This window comes from Poromitra crassiceps (assembly GCF_964638095.1).
Source record: "Poromitra crassiceps genome assembly, chromosome: 11".
Taxonomy (NCBI): domain Eukaryota; kingdom Metazoa; phylum Chordata; class Actinopteri; order Beryciformes; family Melamphaidae; genus Poromitra; species Poromitra crassiceps.
This window is the reverse complement of record NC_139643.1, coordinates 20,037,302-20,050,926: the sequence shown is the minus strand read 5'-3', so window position 1 is coordinate 20,050,926 and position 13,625 is coordinate 20,037,302. Positions and strand designations below refer to the sequence as shown.

Below are 13,625 nucleotides of genomic sequence, written 5' to 3'. Positions count from 1 at the left end.
TTTTCACAGCCACCATTTTGTGTCTAAAAGGCACAACACCCAACTCACTAATTAGGGCCCCAGCACTGGAACAACCAAATGAACTGGAAGTTGGAAACCCGAATTAATGTTTTGGTACACCTGTGTTTATCCTGCCTTTGCGACACAAAATGGCTGCCGTGAAACGTGTCTGTTGATGCACCGAGCCTTGCTTTGCATTGCTTTGTTTTCTCCCTGCAGTTGTAGGATCTGGTTTCTGACATCCTGACTCCGTCCTGAGGGGATCTGATCTGACTCCGTCCTGAGGGGATCTGATCTGACTCTGTCCTGAGGGGATCTGATCTGACTCCGTCCTGAGGGGATCTGATGCCGTCAGGGAGAAGAGAGAGCAGCAGAATGAGCAGTCACTGAGCCAGCCAGGGCACGCAAGCAGCATAACGAGTAGCCTTTGACAGCAGAGCCTTACTTTACAACAGGTGAGAAGTGTTCACACATTCGAGCCTGTCTCTCTTTTTAATTGTTGTCTGTGAGCTTCTGTAAAGCTGCTAGTTGTCATCATAAAAAAATCTTATTGTTGCAAAAGTAATTAACCTTGATCTGTGTCTCAAACTCTGCCATGTTGGGTCCTTGGATTTGAGGGAACTGGGCCTGGAAAGTTCTTGAATTTGATGTTTAACCCATTGATACCTGATGGAGCATTTGTGTGTGTATCCCTTTAAGACCGGGGTCTTAAAGGGATACACACACACTGCATCAGGTATCAATGGGTCAAGAAGCTGTGGGGGGAGGGGCCCTGTGAGTGTGTGTGATCCATTTCTCTCTGTGCTGACCAGCACACTGCTCACTAGTTCTCTCTTGACTCAGATCGCAGTGGTTTGATCCCTCTGACCTGACACCATGACGTCCTCCATGCTCCGCCGCCAGCTGAAGAACCTGGTCCAGAACTACTCTGAGGCCGAGGTCAAGGTACATGAAACTACAGGTTCAATCTTAGACTAAACGGTTAGAGAAAGCCTCCATAGTAATGAACACAAGCTCTCAAGTGACTTACGCTGAAGTGAAATGTGGTGACTGCAGAACTTTCATGTTCTGGAGCAGGAGGAGATATTATTCCCTCTTGCTTTGAAGGGATAAGCCAACTTTTTGGGGAGTTTCGCTCATTTGTCATATCGCCCATAAATAACCAAGATACACAATCCCTTTACCGTCGCTCTCCGTGCTGTATATACAGTTAGCTAGTATTGGAGGAAACGGTACAGCCGTTCAAAGTCACCGAAAACACATTTCTAACAGCGCCAAAAAGCTCTATGTACATGCTGTGACTCGGGTACTCGCCACACGATGAAATAATAATCCATAGTTTTTGTCATTTTCGTAGTAATCCACCCACCGAGATCTAAAGTTACTTCCTTGTTTGCCTGTACACAGCATGCGCTTAGTACAGCACATGCGCTGTGCGCCTGCCGGCCATGTTTTGAGAGTAGTTACGGCTATCTATCTATTCACCTTGAAAAAAGAGTGTTTCTCTGCATTTTGGATTCATATTTCATCTCGTGGTGAGTACCCGAGTCACAACATGTCCATAGAGCTTTTTGGCGCTGTTAGAAATGTGTGTTTTTGGTGACTTTGAACGGCTGTACCGTTTCCTCCAATACTAACTAACTGGACGACTGTAGCTCTCTGTATATACTGCACGGAGAGAGTGCTGGTAAAAGCAAGTATGGGCGATATGGCAAATGGGCGAAACTCCCAAAAAGTCCCTTTAACGCTGATCTGATCTGATGTGACATGATCAGTACCAACGTGGTAGAAGGGTTTATCATTTCTCCTTTTCCAGTCATATGGGATCATGTTAAGTTAGAGGGGGACTTGTAAACCTGCAGCCAGTCCAACCATTCACACTGGTTTCTGGCCACCAGGCAGCATCTTTAACGTAAAGGCTACCACCACCCTCCTACCTACCAGGTACCTCCTACAGTGCTGACGATGCACAGCCAATTATTGGCTAAAATTATTGTTTAGGGCAAATTTGCTTCAAATAGTAACTGAGAAATTTGACAGTTGGAGGAGTGAAAATGGAGGCAATAATTGATAATACTGCCATCACTGTCATCTTCGCCTCCTCCTATCCACTGAAAGGGGTATAATTGTTTTCTTTTTTCAAGGTTATGCACTGGAATTCCTCAACATATGTATTATAGGCTCATTTATGACTCTGGCATCTAACAGCTAGCTAGCCTGCTAGATTAAACATTATATGGAAAGAATCACAGCTAATCTTCTCTACTATTTGGAGAATTTGGAAAGTTCTGGGCTGACAACGGGTCACCCGACTAATTTTCTGGCCTCAAATTGGATAACTACCCAGCAAAGCTTTCTGTCAGATCAAGCATGGATAGCTTTCAAACTGCTACCTAGTGAGAAAATATTTCCAAGTTTGCCCTAAAGGTTTCCCTGTGTCACATTACCCCCCCATCCTACCCCCACCCCCCCCCCCCCCCCCCCCCCAGGTGAGAGAGGCGACGTCCAACGACCCCTGGGGCCCGTCCAGCACTCAGATGGCCGACATCTCAGACCTGACCTACAATGTGGTGGCCTGCAACGAGATCATGACGATGCTGTGGAAACGCCTCAAAGACGACAAGAACTGGAGACACATCCACAAGGTGAAGGGGAGGAGGAGGGACGGGGATCTGAACAAGATAACTTTATTGACATTAATCAGGACATCATGGAACATAGTCTCTCCTTTCAATCACACCAGAGGATTCATGTATTAATCAGGACATCATGGAACATAGTCTCTCCTTTCCGTCACACCAGATGATTCATGTATTTAATTGGTCTTGAGTGAAGAAGTAATACGCAGTACCACATCTGGTGCAAAGTCACTGCTGTCACAACCTCAGACATGGGTCCATTCATTCAAACTGGGCCATCGTCATTACTATAAACACAGAGGTTTAGAAATAGATCGTTTATCTGTTTTGTCTCCAACTCGGATAGAAAACCTGATATAGCAATCTAGGTATTGTTTTAGAGAAAGAATAAAAACTGTTAATAGCATCACGTCTTTGTATGCACTGTGTGCATTGCTAGTTCAGGTTAGTTTATGTTTTAGCTGTGTACAGTATATTTGTTTGTTATATATTCCTGCTTTTTGTTTCCCGTCGTAGTCCCTGACCCTGCTGGAGTACCTGCTGAAGACCGGAGACGACCGCGTGCTTCTGAAAATGAAAGACAACATCTACATCGTCAAAGCGCTCACAGAGTTCCGCTTTGTAGAGAAGGATGGCAAAGACCAGGTGACGCTCATGTTGTGGTGATGTTACCATGAAGTTGCTAATTCTGTGTGATAGATGACTGAACCTCTAGACAACGCTCCCAACATTCAAACCACCTTTAGCCTAATTATTTTTAAGAGGTGCAGCCGCTTCTATACGTGACGTGTGTGCGCCCATCCGCGTGTAGCATGAGATGTCTATCCACTCGTAGTCTAATAGAGAGCCGCAGAAACGAGTCCGGAAATTATCGATGCTAACAGTCCTGGTTCTTCACTGTTTTCGCCTATGGGAGTTTTGAATGGGTAATCAGTGCACACATCAACAAAAGTCCAGGTTGAGTGCTGACGTGACGTGGAAGCCTATGCGACAGTGTGTAGTTCTGGATTAGCTTAGCTCGAGCTTTTTACTTCTAGGGCTCGCATTTACGCTACAAAACTCATGAAAGTGGTCCTCATGTGTGAAGATTATCCGACGGAACTCTGGTTCGCGTTTGATTAATCTTGCGTTGCCCAGAGACCGTATTTGAAGCATCGCGGCAAAAACCCATTCAAAAATCCCATAGACAGAAACAGTGAAGAACCAGGAAGTCCGGGACTTCCGCGTTCTGACTACAAAAATACGTCATCCCTGCGGCTCTATTCCCCCCACCCCCCAAGCTCCCAAGTCCAGCTGTAACGTGAGCTGTGCGTGCGTCTCCTCTCCCAGGGTGTGAATGTGAGAGAGAAGGCCAAGGCCGTCCTCATTCTCATGGAGGACGACGAGAAGCTGAAGGAGGAGAGGAACTTTGCCGTCAAGACCAGAGAGAAGACGTCCAAAGGTGCAACTGGTGAGTCTTTCTGTCCGTCACCTATTATGTCCAGGTCGACTTGCTTTGTGGCGGAATATCTTTCAATCAAGCCGGTGGTTTTAGTCACACTTTTCACTTTGCAGATCAAACTGGTCGACGTCAGGGACAGGTCAGCACTTGAGATTGCGGTGCAACCCCCAGTGCTTACACAACAAACAATAATATCATTATTATTATTATTATTATATTATTATGAGTCAGTCGTAACGTTAAGGATTAAAAAGATGTCAAAAGTAGGCCTGTATGTTGATTACCGCTGGATAAAGAGCAGTGCAAATGATACAATGTAACAAAGTAGTTTAGGTAAAGGCACTATTACAAATGTATGACAAATGTATTATCAATGCTATCTCTAGAGCTGCAACGATTTATCCATTAGTCGATCGACCGAAAAATAATCCACGACTATTTTGATAATCGTTTTGTTTTTTTTTTGGAAAAAAATGTCAAAATTCTCTGATTCGAGCTTCTTAAATGTGAATATTTTCTGGTTCCTTTACTCTATAGCCCTTTTCCCACATGCGTACCGGTAAATTACCTGTAAGTCAATATCGGACATTTCCCTGAATTTCCCTTCACACCTTAGCGCGCGCATATGGGAATCTAGTCGTCAAATAGCCGGTATGTTGGGGGACGGGGGGAGGGGGGAGCTTATTTGGGGGGTCGGCAAAACTTCACTCAGTCCTCCGTACTTTGCAGCAGCCTGACACAGGACAGACAAAGCGAGAATGGCAGAGGCTTGCAAGGCAAGCTGCCCAACGCTTGTAGCCTATGTATGTAGAGAAAGCAAATGCATGAAGCGAAATGTGTGGAAGTAGTTTGCTTTGATGTGCGCAAATGATTAGATGATGCACTTTGAAGAAGTTGGGATCCGTGTCTGAGAGAAATAGTTGCTGGTTCGATGTTTATCCATTCACCTGCGTCGCGTTGAAGCACTTTTTACAGACTGGCTTCGTTTGATGTGTCCGGCTTGCCTTCGGAAATCAGCAAGCTGACATACTGCTCTTATTAGGCTATCACAAGATAATTTCGCCAGTTTGCTTTAATGTGCGCGAATGATTAGATTATGCCCGCTGGAACATTAAGCAACGTGTGTAGGCTACACTTCGCCCATGATTGAAGGACCGCTGTCGCGGAAAATGAGTGGACCCGTTTCCACTTGCGTCCCCTTAAGAGCATACCGCTCTTCTGACTGGATCGAAACTGGTGAAATGTCGGGGACGACGGGGTCGCGCTTATACCGGCACGGCGCCTTTCCCACATGCAGGCATTACACCACGTTCCGGTCATTTTGCGGTACAAAGCGCATGTGGGAAAAGGGCTTATGACTTTAAACTGAATATCTTTGGGTTGTGGACAAAAGAAGACATTTGAGGAGGCCATCTTGGGCTTTGGGAAACACTGATCGACATTATTTCACCATTTTCTGACATTTTATAGACCCAACAACTAATCAATGAATCTAGAAAATAATCAACAGATTAATAGATAATGAAAATAATCGTTAGTTGCAACCCTAGCTATCTCATAATTTTCTCTCTCTCTCTCTCTCTCTCTCTCTCTCACACTCACACACACACACACACACTTCACACACTCGTTCCCATCCCCTCTCACCAGCCTCATCCTCCGACAACCCAAAGGACGCCAGCTACAGGCCGTGCTACGTCCCCGGGGCGTCAGGCCTCCCCTCTCTAGACAACATACCCTCAGTCGCTGACTTGACTGCTTCCTTCGCCGCCCGCAAAGAAGAGCGGCTGAGACAGGAAGCGGAGAAGAGAGACGCAGAGAGGCGGGTGAGTGCACAGCTAGCTCAACAAAAACAAGGGTTTTTACTATTCACCTTATCTTGCCCCGCCCACTTTTTCTCTTGCGTGTCGCACGCAATTGTATTTGTTCTTCCGGTTCAGCGTTAGCCGGCCGGTTGCATTGTAAACATTGATAAACTGCAAACTATTACGATTATTGCCCTTTTAGGATTTGTCAAATGTTCCCTCAGAAGAATACACAGATTAGCTATAAGAAAGTCATTAAAAACTTCAAGCAATCCTTCACTTCTCAATACAGGTTGAAACTGAAAACACAGTTATCAATACCCTCAACAGACAGTGTGTATCCTGTCAGTGTCTGAGCAAGACATTGAACTTCTGCCTGCTAGCAGTGTTGGGCAAGTTACCGTAAATTCCGGACTATAAGGCGCACCGGTATATAAGCCGCAGCAGCAAAATTGACTGTTTTTTACATATATAAGCCGCACCGGACTATAAGCCGCGGGTGTTTTGATGTTTAATTACCATATGTAAGGGTTCGTGCACAGAGAGGAATGTCGGGAAAGAGATGGCTGTTTGGGGAAGCTCCCATTTATTAACATTTCAACAAAAGGTGCTGTCAACAATCAAACCAGGTACCGTAATCCTTGTCTTCATCTTTTAGGTGAAGGTGCAGCGTCAAAAACAGAGTCAGAGTCAAAGTCAAGTCACTAATCCTCGTCTTCCTCTTCTTCCTCCGTACTGAAACCAGCAAAGTCCTCAACTTCAGTGTCGGAAACGAACAGGTTCAGGGTGGCTTCGTCAACCACTCTCCTCTCTCCTTCGTTGTCACTCTCAAAACCAAGGAACTCCTCTTCGTCACTGTCGGTGTCGGAATCGAACAGCCTCTGAAGGCGCCCAGCTGTGCCGGCGTCATCATCACGCAGCAGTCCAGCCTTTCGGAACCCGAATGGAGTTTGTGGTCTTGATGGCTGCTTTCACGGAATCTGTTATATGAGCCCTCATGCTGTCGAGAACGAGCAAAGCTTTTTTTTGGTGAAAGAATCCTCCAGGGCGCTTGACGTAGCACTCAGCCAGCCACTCCTTCATGACACTTTCCATCATCCACCCTTTCTTGTTGACTCTGAGGCATATCCCACTGGGAATTTTCTCTTTCGGCATCGTAATCCGCTTAAAAATCACCATTGGCGGCAGCTTTACTCCAGATGCAGAGCAGGCCAGAACACAAGTGAAATTCGTTCTCTCGTGCCCAGTGGTTCTCAATGTGATCGACGATTCACCTTTCTTGTTAACAGTCCGAGTGAGTGGCAGGTCGAACGTCAAAGGCACTTCATCCATATTTATGATCTGCTCCGGTTCGATGGAATATTCCTTGATCTTCCTTTGTGTGAATTCGCCGAAGTTTGTGATTTTCTCCTGGTAGTCGGGGGAGGGAGTTGTTGGCCGAGTGGCCGTTTGCTTACCGTAATTACCATATGTAAGGGGTCACGCACAGAGGGGATTGTCGGGAAAGAGATGGCTGTTTGAGGAAGCTCCCATTTACCGTATTACCGTAACATTTCAACAAAACAACATAACACAACACCACCTTTGTTTATTTTTACAGTGCACACAGTGTCCGCGGTGTGGTGAAAAGAGGGCAAGAGAGGAAATTAAAACAGAAGTGGATTTATAGTTAGAAAGAGTGCTAAAAAAGAGAGATTTTATTTGTATTTTTTTTTTTCTTTCTGAAAAAATCCATAGATAAGCCGCAGGGCCAAAAAACGGGGAAAAAGCCGCGGCTTATAGTCCGGAATTTACGGTACTTTCAAAATGTAATATACTACATATTACTAGTTACTTCCATTTGAAAGTAATACGTTACTTTACAATATTACTGTCTGTGTAGAGTAACTCGTTACTTATTACACTACTTTTGCATTGCTTTCACCAAAATAACAGCAGCGGCAGAATGACAACGCTGCCCCGGAACCATCCTGAAAAATAATTCCAACCGCCTTGAAGTCAGTTTAAACAATCCAAAATTGTCATCTGTAGTGGTTATTTGCATAAAAACACAGTTTGATTAGGAAATCATTGTATCTTTTCAACTATGTGCTTTGATTTTTTTTTTACTCAATTTGTAAGTTGAGTTACTTGACAAAGTAACTGGTATAATATTACTGAAATCCTATAAGTAATAAGTTATATTACTGAGTTACTGGTAAAAGTAATATATTACATGTAATATGTTACTTTTGTAATGAGTTAACCCCCAACACTGCCTGCTCGTTATGTGAGCATATTTCTCAGATGTTTTGTAATGCCAGAGATCTGCTTATAAAAGTAAATTAAATTATAATAGACAACTAAGACTAGGGCTGTGGCGATTCACTTATCTCCCGATTCGATACTATCACGATTCTTGGGTGCCGATTCGATTTATATTGCGATTCTTAAGTATTGCGATTCTACGATTATTGCGATTCGATATTACGATTTATTGCGATTTTTGTTTATTTTTTTCTTTTATTTTTTCAGTTTGTTTGCTTTTTTACACTAGATTAGAACATGGGAAAAGTTGAATCATACACTAGAGACTGTATATTATATATCATGAGTAGGGCTGGGCGATATAGTTAAAAACAGGGGCGGACTGGGATCATAATTCAGGCCGGGCATTAGATACCAAGCAGGCCAGGCCGATATGGGCCAACGCGCGTGAAATTTGGGCCGTTTGAAGCCAGATTTGGGCCGTTTGAAGTCCAATTTTACAATGAGATGCACCCACTTTAACCCTGAAGTGTAATTATTACTTCAGACTAACTAATAAAGTAATAAAACCACTAGTAAACCAGTAGGCGGCGCCTGGCCTGCTGTTCAGTGAGTGGCCTGACTGCAAGCACCCAAAAAAAAAAAAAAAAAAAAATTGCGATTATCGATTCTGGAATAAAAGATCGATCCAAAAAATCGTGACATTAAAAATCGCGATACTTAGGTGAATCGATTTTTTCCCCCACCCCTAACTAAGACCCTACCAACTGACTCAAAAGTAAGTCATAATAAGTAAACAGGTCATTCAAAAAAATGGTCCCACACCCGCTCAAACCATCTAAAAGGTATTTTCTTCTTTATGTGTTTGCATTTGCAATATCCTAGTCCAAGATGACTGAGGATGAGCTGCAATGGGAAGACGCAGGCAAAGCAGACAAGCCAAAGGTAGGGGCCTGGGCAGGAAAGCCATCAGAGGAGGAGGAGAAGGAGGAGGAGGAGGAGGAGGAGGAGAAAGCAGGCCCATGGGGGGCTGCCAAAGAACCCAAAGAAGCCACCGACCCATGGGGCGCGCCGACGAAACCGACCACGACGACGACTACCACAACCGCCAGCAGTGATCCCTGGGGGGTTCCAGCTAAATCTGAGGAAGATCCGTTTGCGGCACCAACACCTGACGAAGATCCATTTGTGGTGACAAAGAATGGAGAAGATCCCTTTGCACCACCAACAGATGAGCCCGATCCATTTAGTGCACCGACAGATGGAGAAGATTCCTTTGGGCCTAAAAACAACTCCGATCCCTTCAGTGCACCAAAAGATGACCCTTTCTGTGCACCGAAAGGTAAGGAGGATCCGTTTGCTGCTCCAAAGGGTAAAGCAGATTCCTTCAATTCCACTAATGATGACCCATTTAATACACCGAAAGACGACCCGTTCAGTACCTCCAAAAATGACCCGTTCAATACCCTGAAAGACGACCCGTTCACCGCAGCAGCATCCTCACCCTCTAAAGAGGACCCATTTTCAGCACCATCATCCCTTAAAGAAGACCCCTTCACTGCTCTGACGTCACCGCCTAAAGAAGACCCCTTCACTGCTCTGATGTCACCGCCTAAAGAAGACCCCTTCACTGCTCTGACGTCACCGCCTAAAGAAGACCCCTTCACTGCTCTGATGTCACCGCCTAAAGAAGACCCCTTCACTGCTCTGATGTCACCGCCTAAAGAAGACCCCTTCACTGCTCTGACGTCACCGCCTAAAGAAGACCCCTTCACTGCTCTGATGTCACCGCCTAAAGAAGACCCCTTCACTGCTCTGACGTCACCGCCTAAAGAAGACCCATTCACTGCTCTGATGTCACTGCCTAAAGAAGACCCCTTCACTGCTCTGATGTCACCGCCTAAAGAAGACCCCTTCAATGTGCTGACAACACCGCCTAAAGAAGACCCCTTCACTGCTCTGACGTCACCGCCTAAAGAAGACCCCTTCACTGCTCTGACAACACCACCTAAAGAAGACCCCTTCACTGCTCTGACAACACCGCCTAAAGAAGACCCCTTCACTGCTCTGACGTCACCGCCTAAAGAAGACCCCTTCACTGCTCCGACAACACCGCCTAAAGAGGATCCTTTCTCCACGCCGTCAAACCCTCCTAAGGAAGACCCCTTCGCAGCGCCGTGCAGCCCGCCCAAAGAAGTTGCCTCAGACCCTTTCAATGCCCCTCTGGCGAGTCCACCCAAAGGCGCCTCGGATGCATGGGGTGCCCCGGCCAGCTCACCACCAGCAGCGGCATACCCCTGGGGGGCGCCATCCCCTCCGCAGATGGAATCGAAGGCCGGAGATCCCTGGGGGGACGCCGCCTCCACCAACAATACTTCTGATCCATTTGGAGATGGATCCAAACCAGACAGTGACCCATGGGGACCCCCGGGTGAGGAACAAACACATCTCCTGTTTCTGAGTTCTGCTTCGTGGCCTGTGACGGGCCCTTTTCACAGCAACCGTTTTGAAGTGGTAAAGCAGGTGTAACCAATAACATTAATGAGGGCCCTGACACTGAAACACCTAAACGGAATGGAACCACCATTAATGGTATTGGTTCAATCTGCTTTACTTCCTGCTTTACCACCTCTAAACGGTTGCTGTGAAAAGGGTCTATGGCCACAGTCAGATTTTGTACAATAGAGACGATAAGCTAGCTAATTAGAGCAGAGATCCAACAGATAGGTCTATTGAAGAGATATAACACCATGCAACAATAATCATACAGCTTTTTAAATTATTACTATTTTCTTACTTATTGGCACTCTCCCCGATGCTTAGCTGCAGCTGCAGCTAGTACAGATGATGCGTGGGGGTCGCCTGCTCCCTCCGCAGATGCTGCTCCCTCTAGTGACCCCTTCGGAGATGGGCCGTCTAAAACCAACGCTGCTAACGCTGACCCTTGGGGTGCGCCGAGCAACGCGCCTAGCAACGCACCTAGCAACGCACCTAGCAACGCACCTAGCAACGCGCCTAGCAACGGCACAGGTATGTCACCACCTGTCTGTGTGTGTTTCTGTGATCCATCCATCTATCCATCCATCAGTTCAAAACAGTACAGCCTTATCATCTGTTTTATACTCAATGCTGCTGTGCTTTACTCACATTTACATCTACTTAATTAATCAATTAATCAATCAATACAGTAGTCTGCTTAATTTTGTGCTTGTTTTTAATGGGTAGTAGGTGCTTCCGTATAATGCCAGCTGACTGAATGCTTGGCTGAGAATGGTAACACTCCAAAGTAAACTGTGCGCCTCTACTGTATGTGTGTGTGTTTGGGTATGAGCACACACACTTGTGCTTGCTTACCTTTGAGCTGATTTGCATGTGGCCCCTTCATCCTGTTTCCCCATTTCATCCTCCATCTTCCAACCAATCAGCTGCTTCCTAACGACTTTAATCAATTAACCTTCTCTTCCGCTCTGCTCTCTCTTTACCCTCCCCGGCCCGCCCTCCACCAATAGAAAACGCCTTTTAGAGTAGAATTGGACCTTTATTTCGTTCACAGGAAAGCGAACGGCGCGGGAAGAGGAGACGTCTAGGAAGGCCGCGGCGTTCCTGGGCTCTGTAGGAGCGTCGCTGGTCGACTTGGACTCGCTCTTCTCCTCGGACCCCAAACCCAAACAACCCCCCCTCATCAGCACGCTCGCCCCCCAGAGACAAGCCATCGGTAAGGAGAGGTAGAGGGAGGAGAGACGCGACACCCCTTCTAAATAGACCTGCGGTGAAAATACCAAGGTTTCAGATGCTTGAGTGATCTTGAGGTGCGCTTGATTCGACGGACAAATCGCTCATGAGATGCTAAAAATCAAGCACTGCTTTTTCAAGTATTTCAAATGCATTTGACTGCTGTTTTGCTCAGGTCTTCAGTCCAGAGAGAGAGAGAGAGAGAGAGAGGGTAGAGACAGACTAGAGACTATGACAAATAGATTTCTCAATAGGTTTGTATGAAAAGCGTGTTGTGATTACGTGTTCTGCCTAGACAGCCCCCCCCCCCCGTGATCCTACCGTAGTGCATATTAGCTGTTGTGTGTGTGTGTGTGTGTGAGCATCATTGAAGTATTGTAGAGGCTAGTGCATATTAACCCGTAGAGATGTAACTCTTCTCATCCCTCTCTCTGCTCTGCTTTGCTACGTCCTTTCTGTGGGAATGCTTCGTACTGTAAACCCCTCCTCCCCCCATCTCCTTCCCTCGACCCCTACGTCCTCTGTTGCTCCTCCTCACTTCCCAGGTGTTTTGAAGGCCACAGCCATGGCTTATGGCCCTGTGGTCCGATCCATGCCTGTTGCAGGGGCGTCCCGCCTCCCCGCAACATCAAACCTCCCCTCCGGCCCCTTTGGCTCCATCCCTGGCTCCTCCTGTGGCGCGCCCCGTCCCAATTTTGCACCCCCCAATTCCTCCATGGGAGCTCCTCAATTTCAGCTACCGTCCGGTCTCATAGGAATGTCTCATTCTGGCCTAAATATGCCGGTGTCGCCAAATCCACGTTTAGGAAGCGGAATGGTACAGCCCACTCCTCCGGGTGGGATTCCTCCAATGGGATTTAGCATGAATCCCTCCTGTGTGGGAGTGGGGATGATGCAGTCTGGATCTATGGGAGGGAATCCTCTGATGGCTCCCCCCTATTCGGGAATGGGAATGGCACAGCCCAGTTTCATTGGAGGGAATCCCCAGGCAGGAGCGACTCAGCTGGGAGGGTCCACCGCCTCGGCGGGAGGGGGGGTCCCGCTGCTGGGTGACATCGCTCATGCAAACAACAATCCGTTCCTCTTCTGACGACCTGACATATAATCTCTCTTATCAAATACCTGTATGTCAAAGTGTTTAAAGGAGGGGGGAAAAAACATTTTAGCTCTCGATTTTCATACATATAATGAAGTTAAAAGCAGTCAGCTCCTCAGCTTGCCTCCCTTCTGCCCTTGATATCTAGATCCGTCCAATCAATATTTACATTTCAATGTACTGTATGCAGCAAATGTGTGTAAACGTTGTGAGGAGGAACAACTTGTATTTGGAACAAAATACTTGGTCCAGACAATTTTCAGTTGACATCATATTTTCCCACGGCTAAGCGAGAGCCGGTTTTCACATCGTCCAGTCCTCGATGAGGGCAAGTTGTTTTGGGTTGAGAGTGAGAGTGTGTGTGGAAATACCGAAGGTTGACCAGTTATCATTTGAGTGTGTGTCTGTTCTGTTCTGTTTGTGTCCAGTCCTCCTGAAGAGGAGCACTGCAAAAAATAACTAGCTGTCCACTGATTTTACCTTGTTTCCAGACCGATCAAGCTCATTTCATATTTGAAGTCAAAATATCTCACTGCACTGGCAAATCTAGCTGTTTTCAATCAACTTCATGCCAATTTGACTTCTTTCAAGAAATCATAAAACAATGAAGAAAATCTTGAAACTTTATCCAAGGCAATTTCACTTTTAAGTGAATGTCCTGAAAC

The 13,625-nt window shown here is 46.3% G+C and overlaps 1 protein-coding gene across 1 annotated transcript; it reads left to right on the top strand.

The window, feature by feature from the left end:
• Window positions 1–840: 840 nt before the first annotated feature.
• Window positions 841–13,383, top strand: LOC310784879 (uncharacterized protein). The gene is made up of 9 exons (XM_083645913.1): window positions 841–945; window positions 2,490–2,645; window positions 3,156–3,284; window positions 3,969–4,089; window positions 5,731–5,906; window positions 9,018–10,563; window positions 10,956–11,162; window positions 11,686–11,847; window positions 12,410–13,383. The coding sequence occupies exons 1-9, from the start codon at window positions 877–879 to the stop codon at window positions 12,952–12,954; spliced, it is 3,111 nt and encodes a 1,036-aa protein (XP_083502039.1). The 5' UTR covers window positions 841–876; the 3' UTR covers window positions 12,955–13,383.
• The last annotated feature ends 242 nt before the right edge of the window (window positions 13,384–13,625 follow it).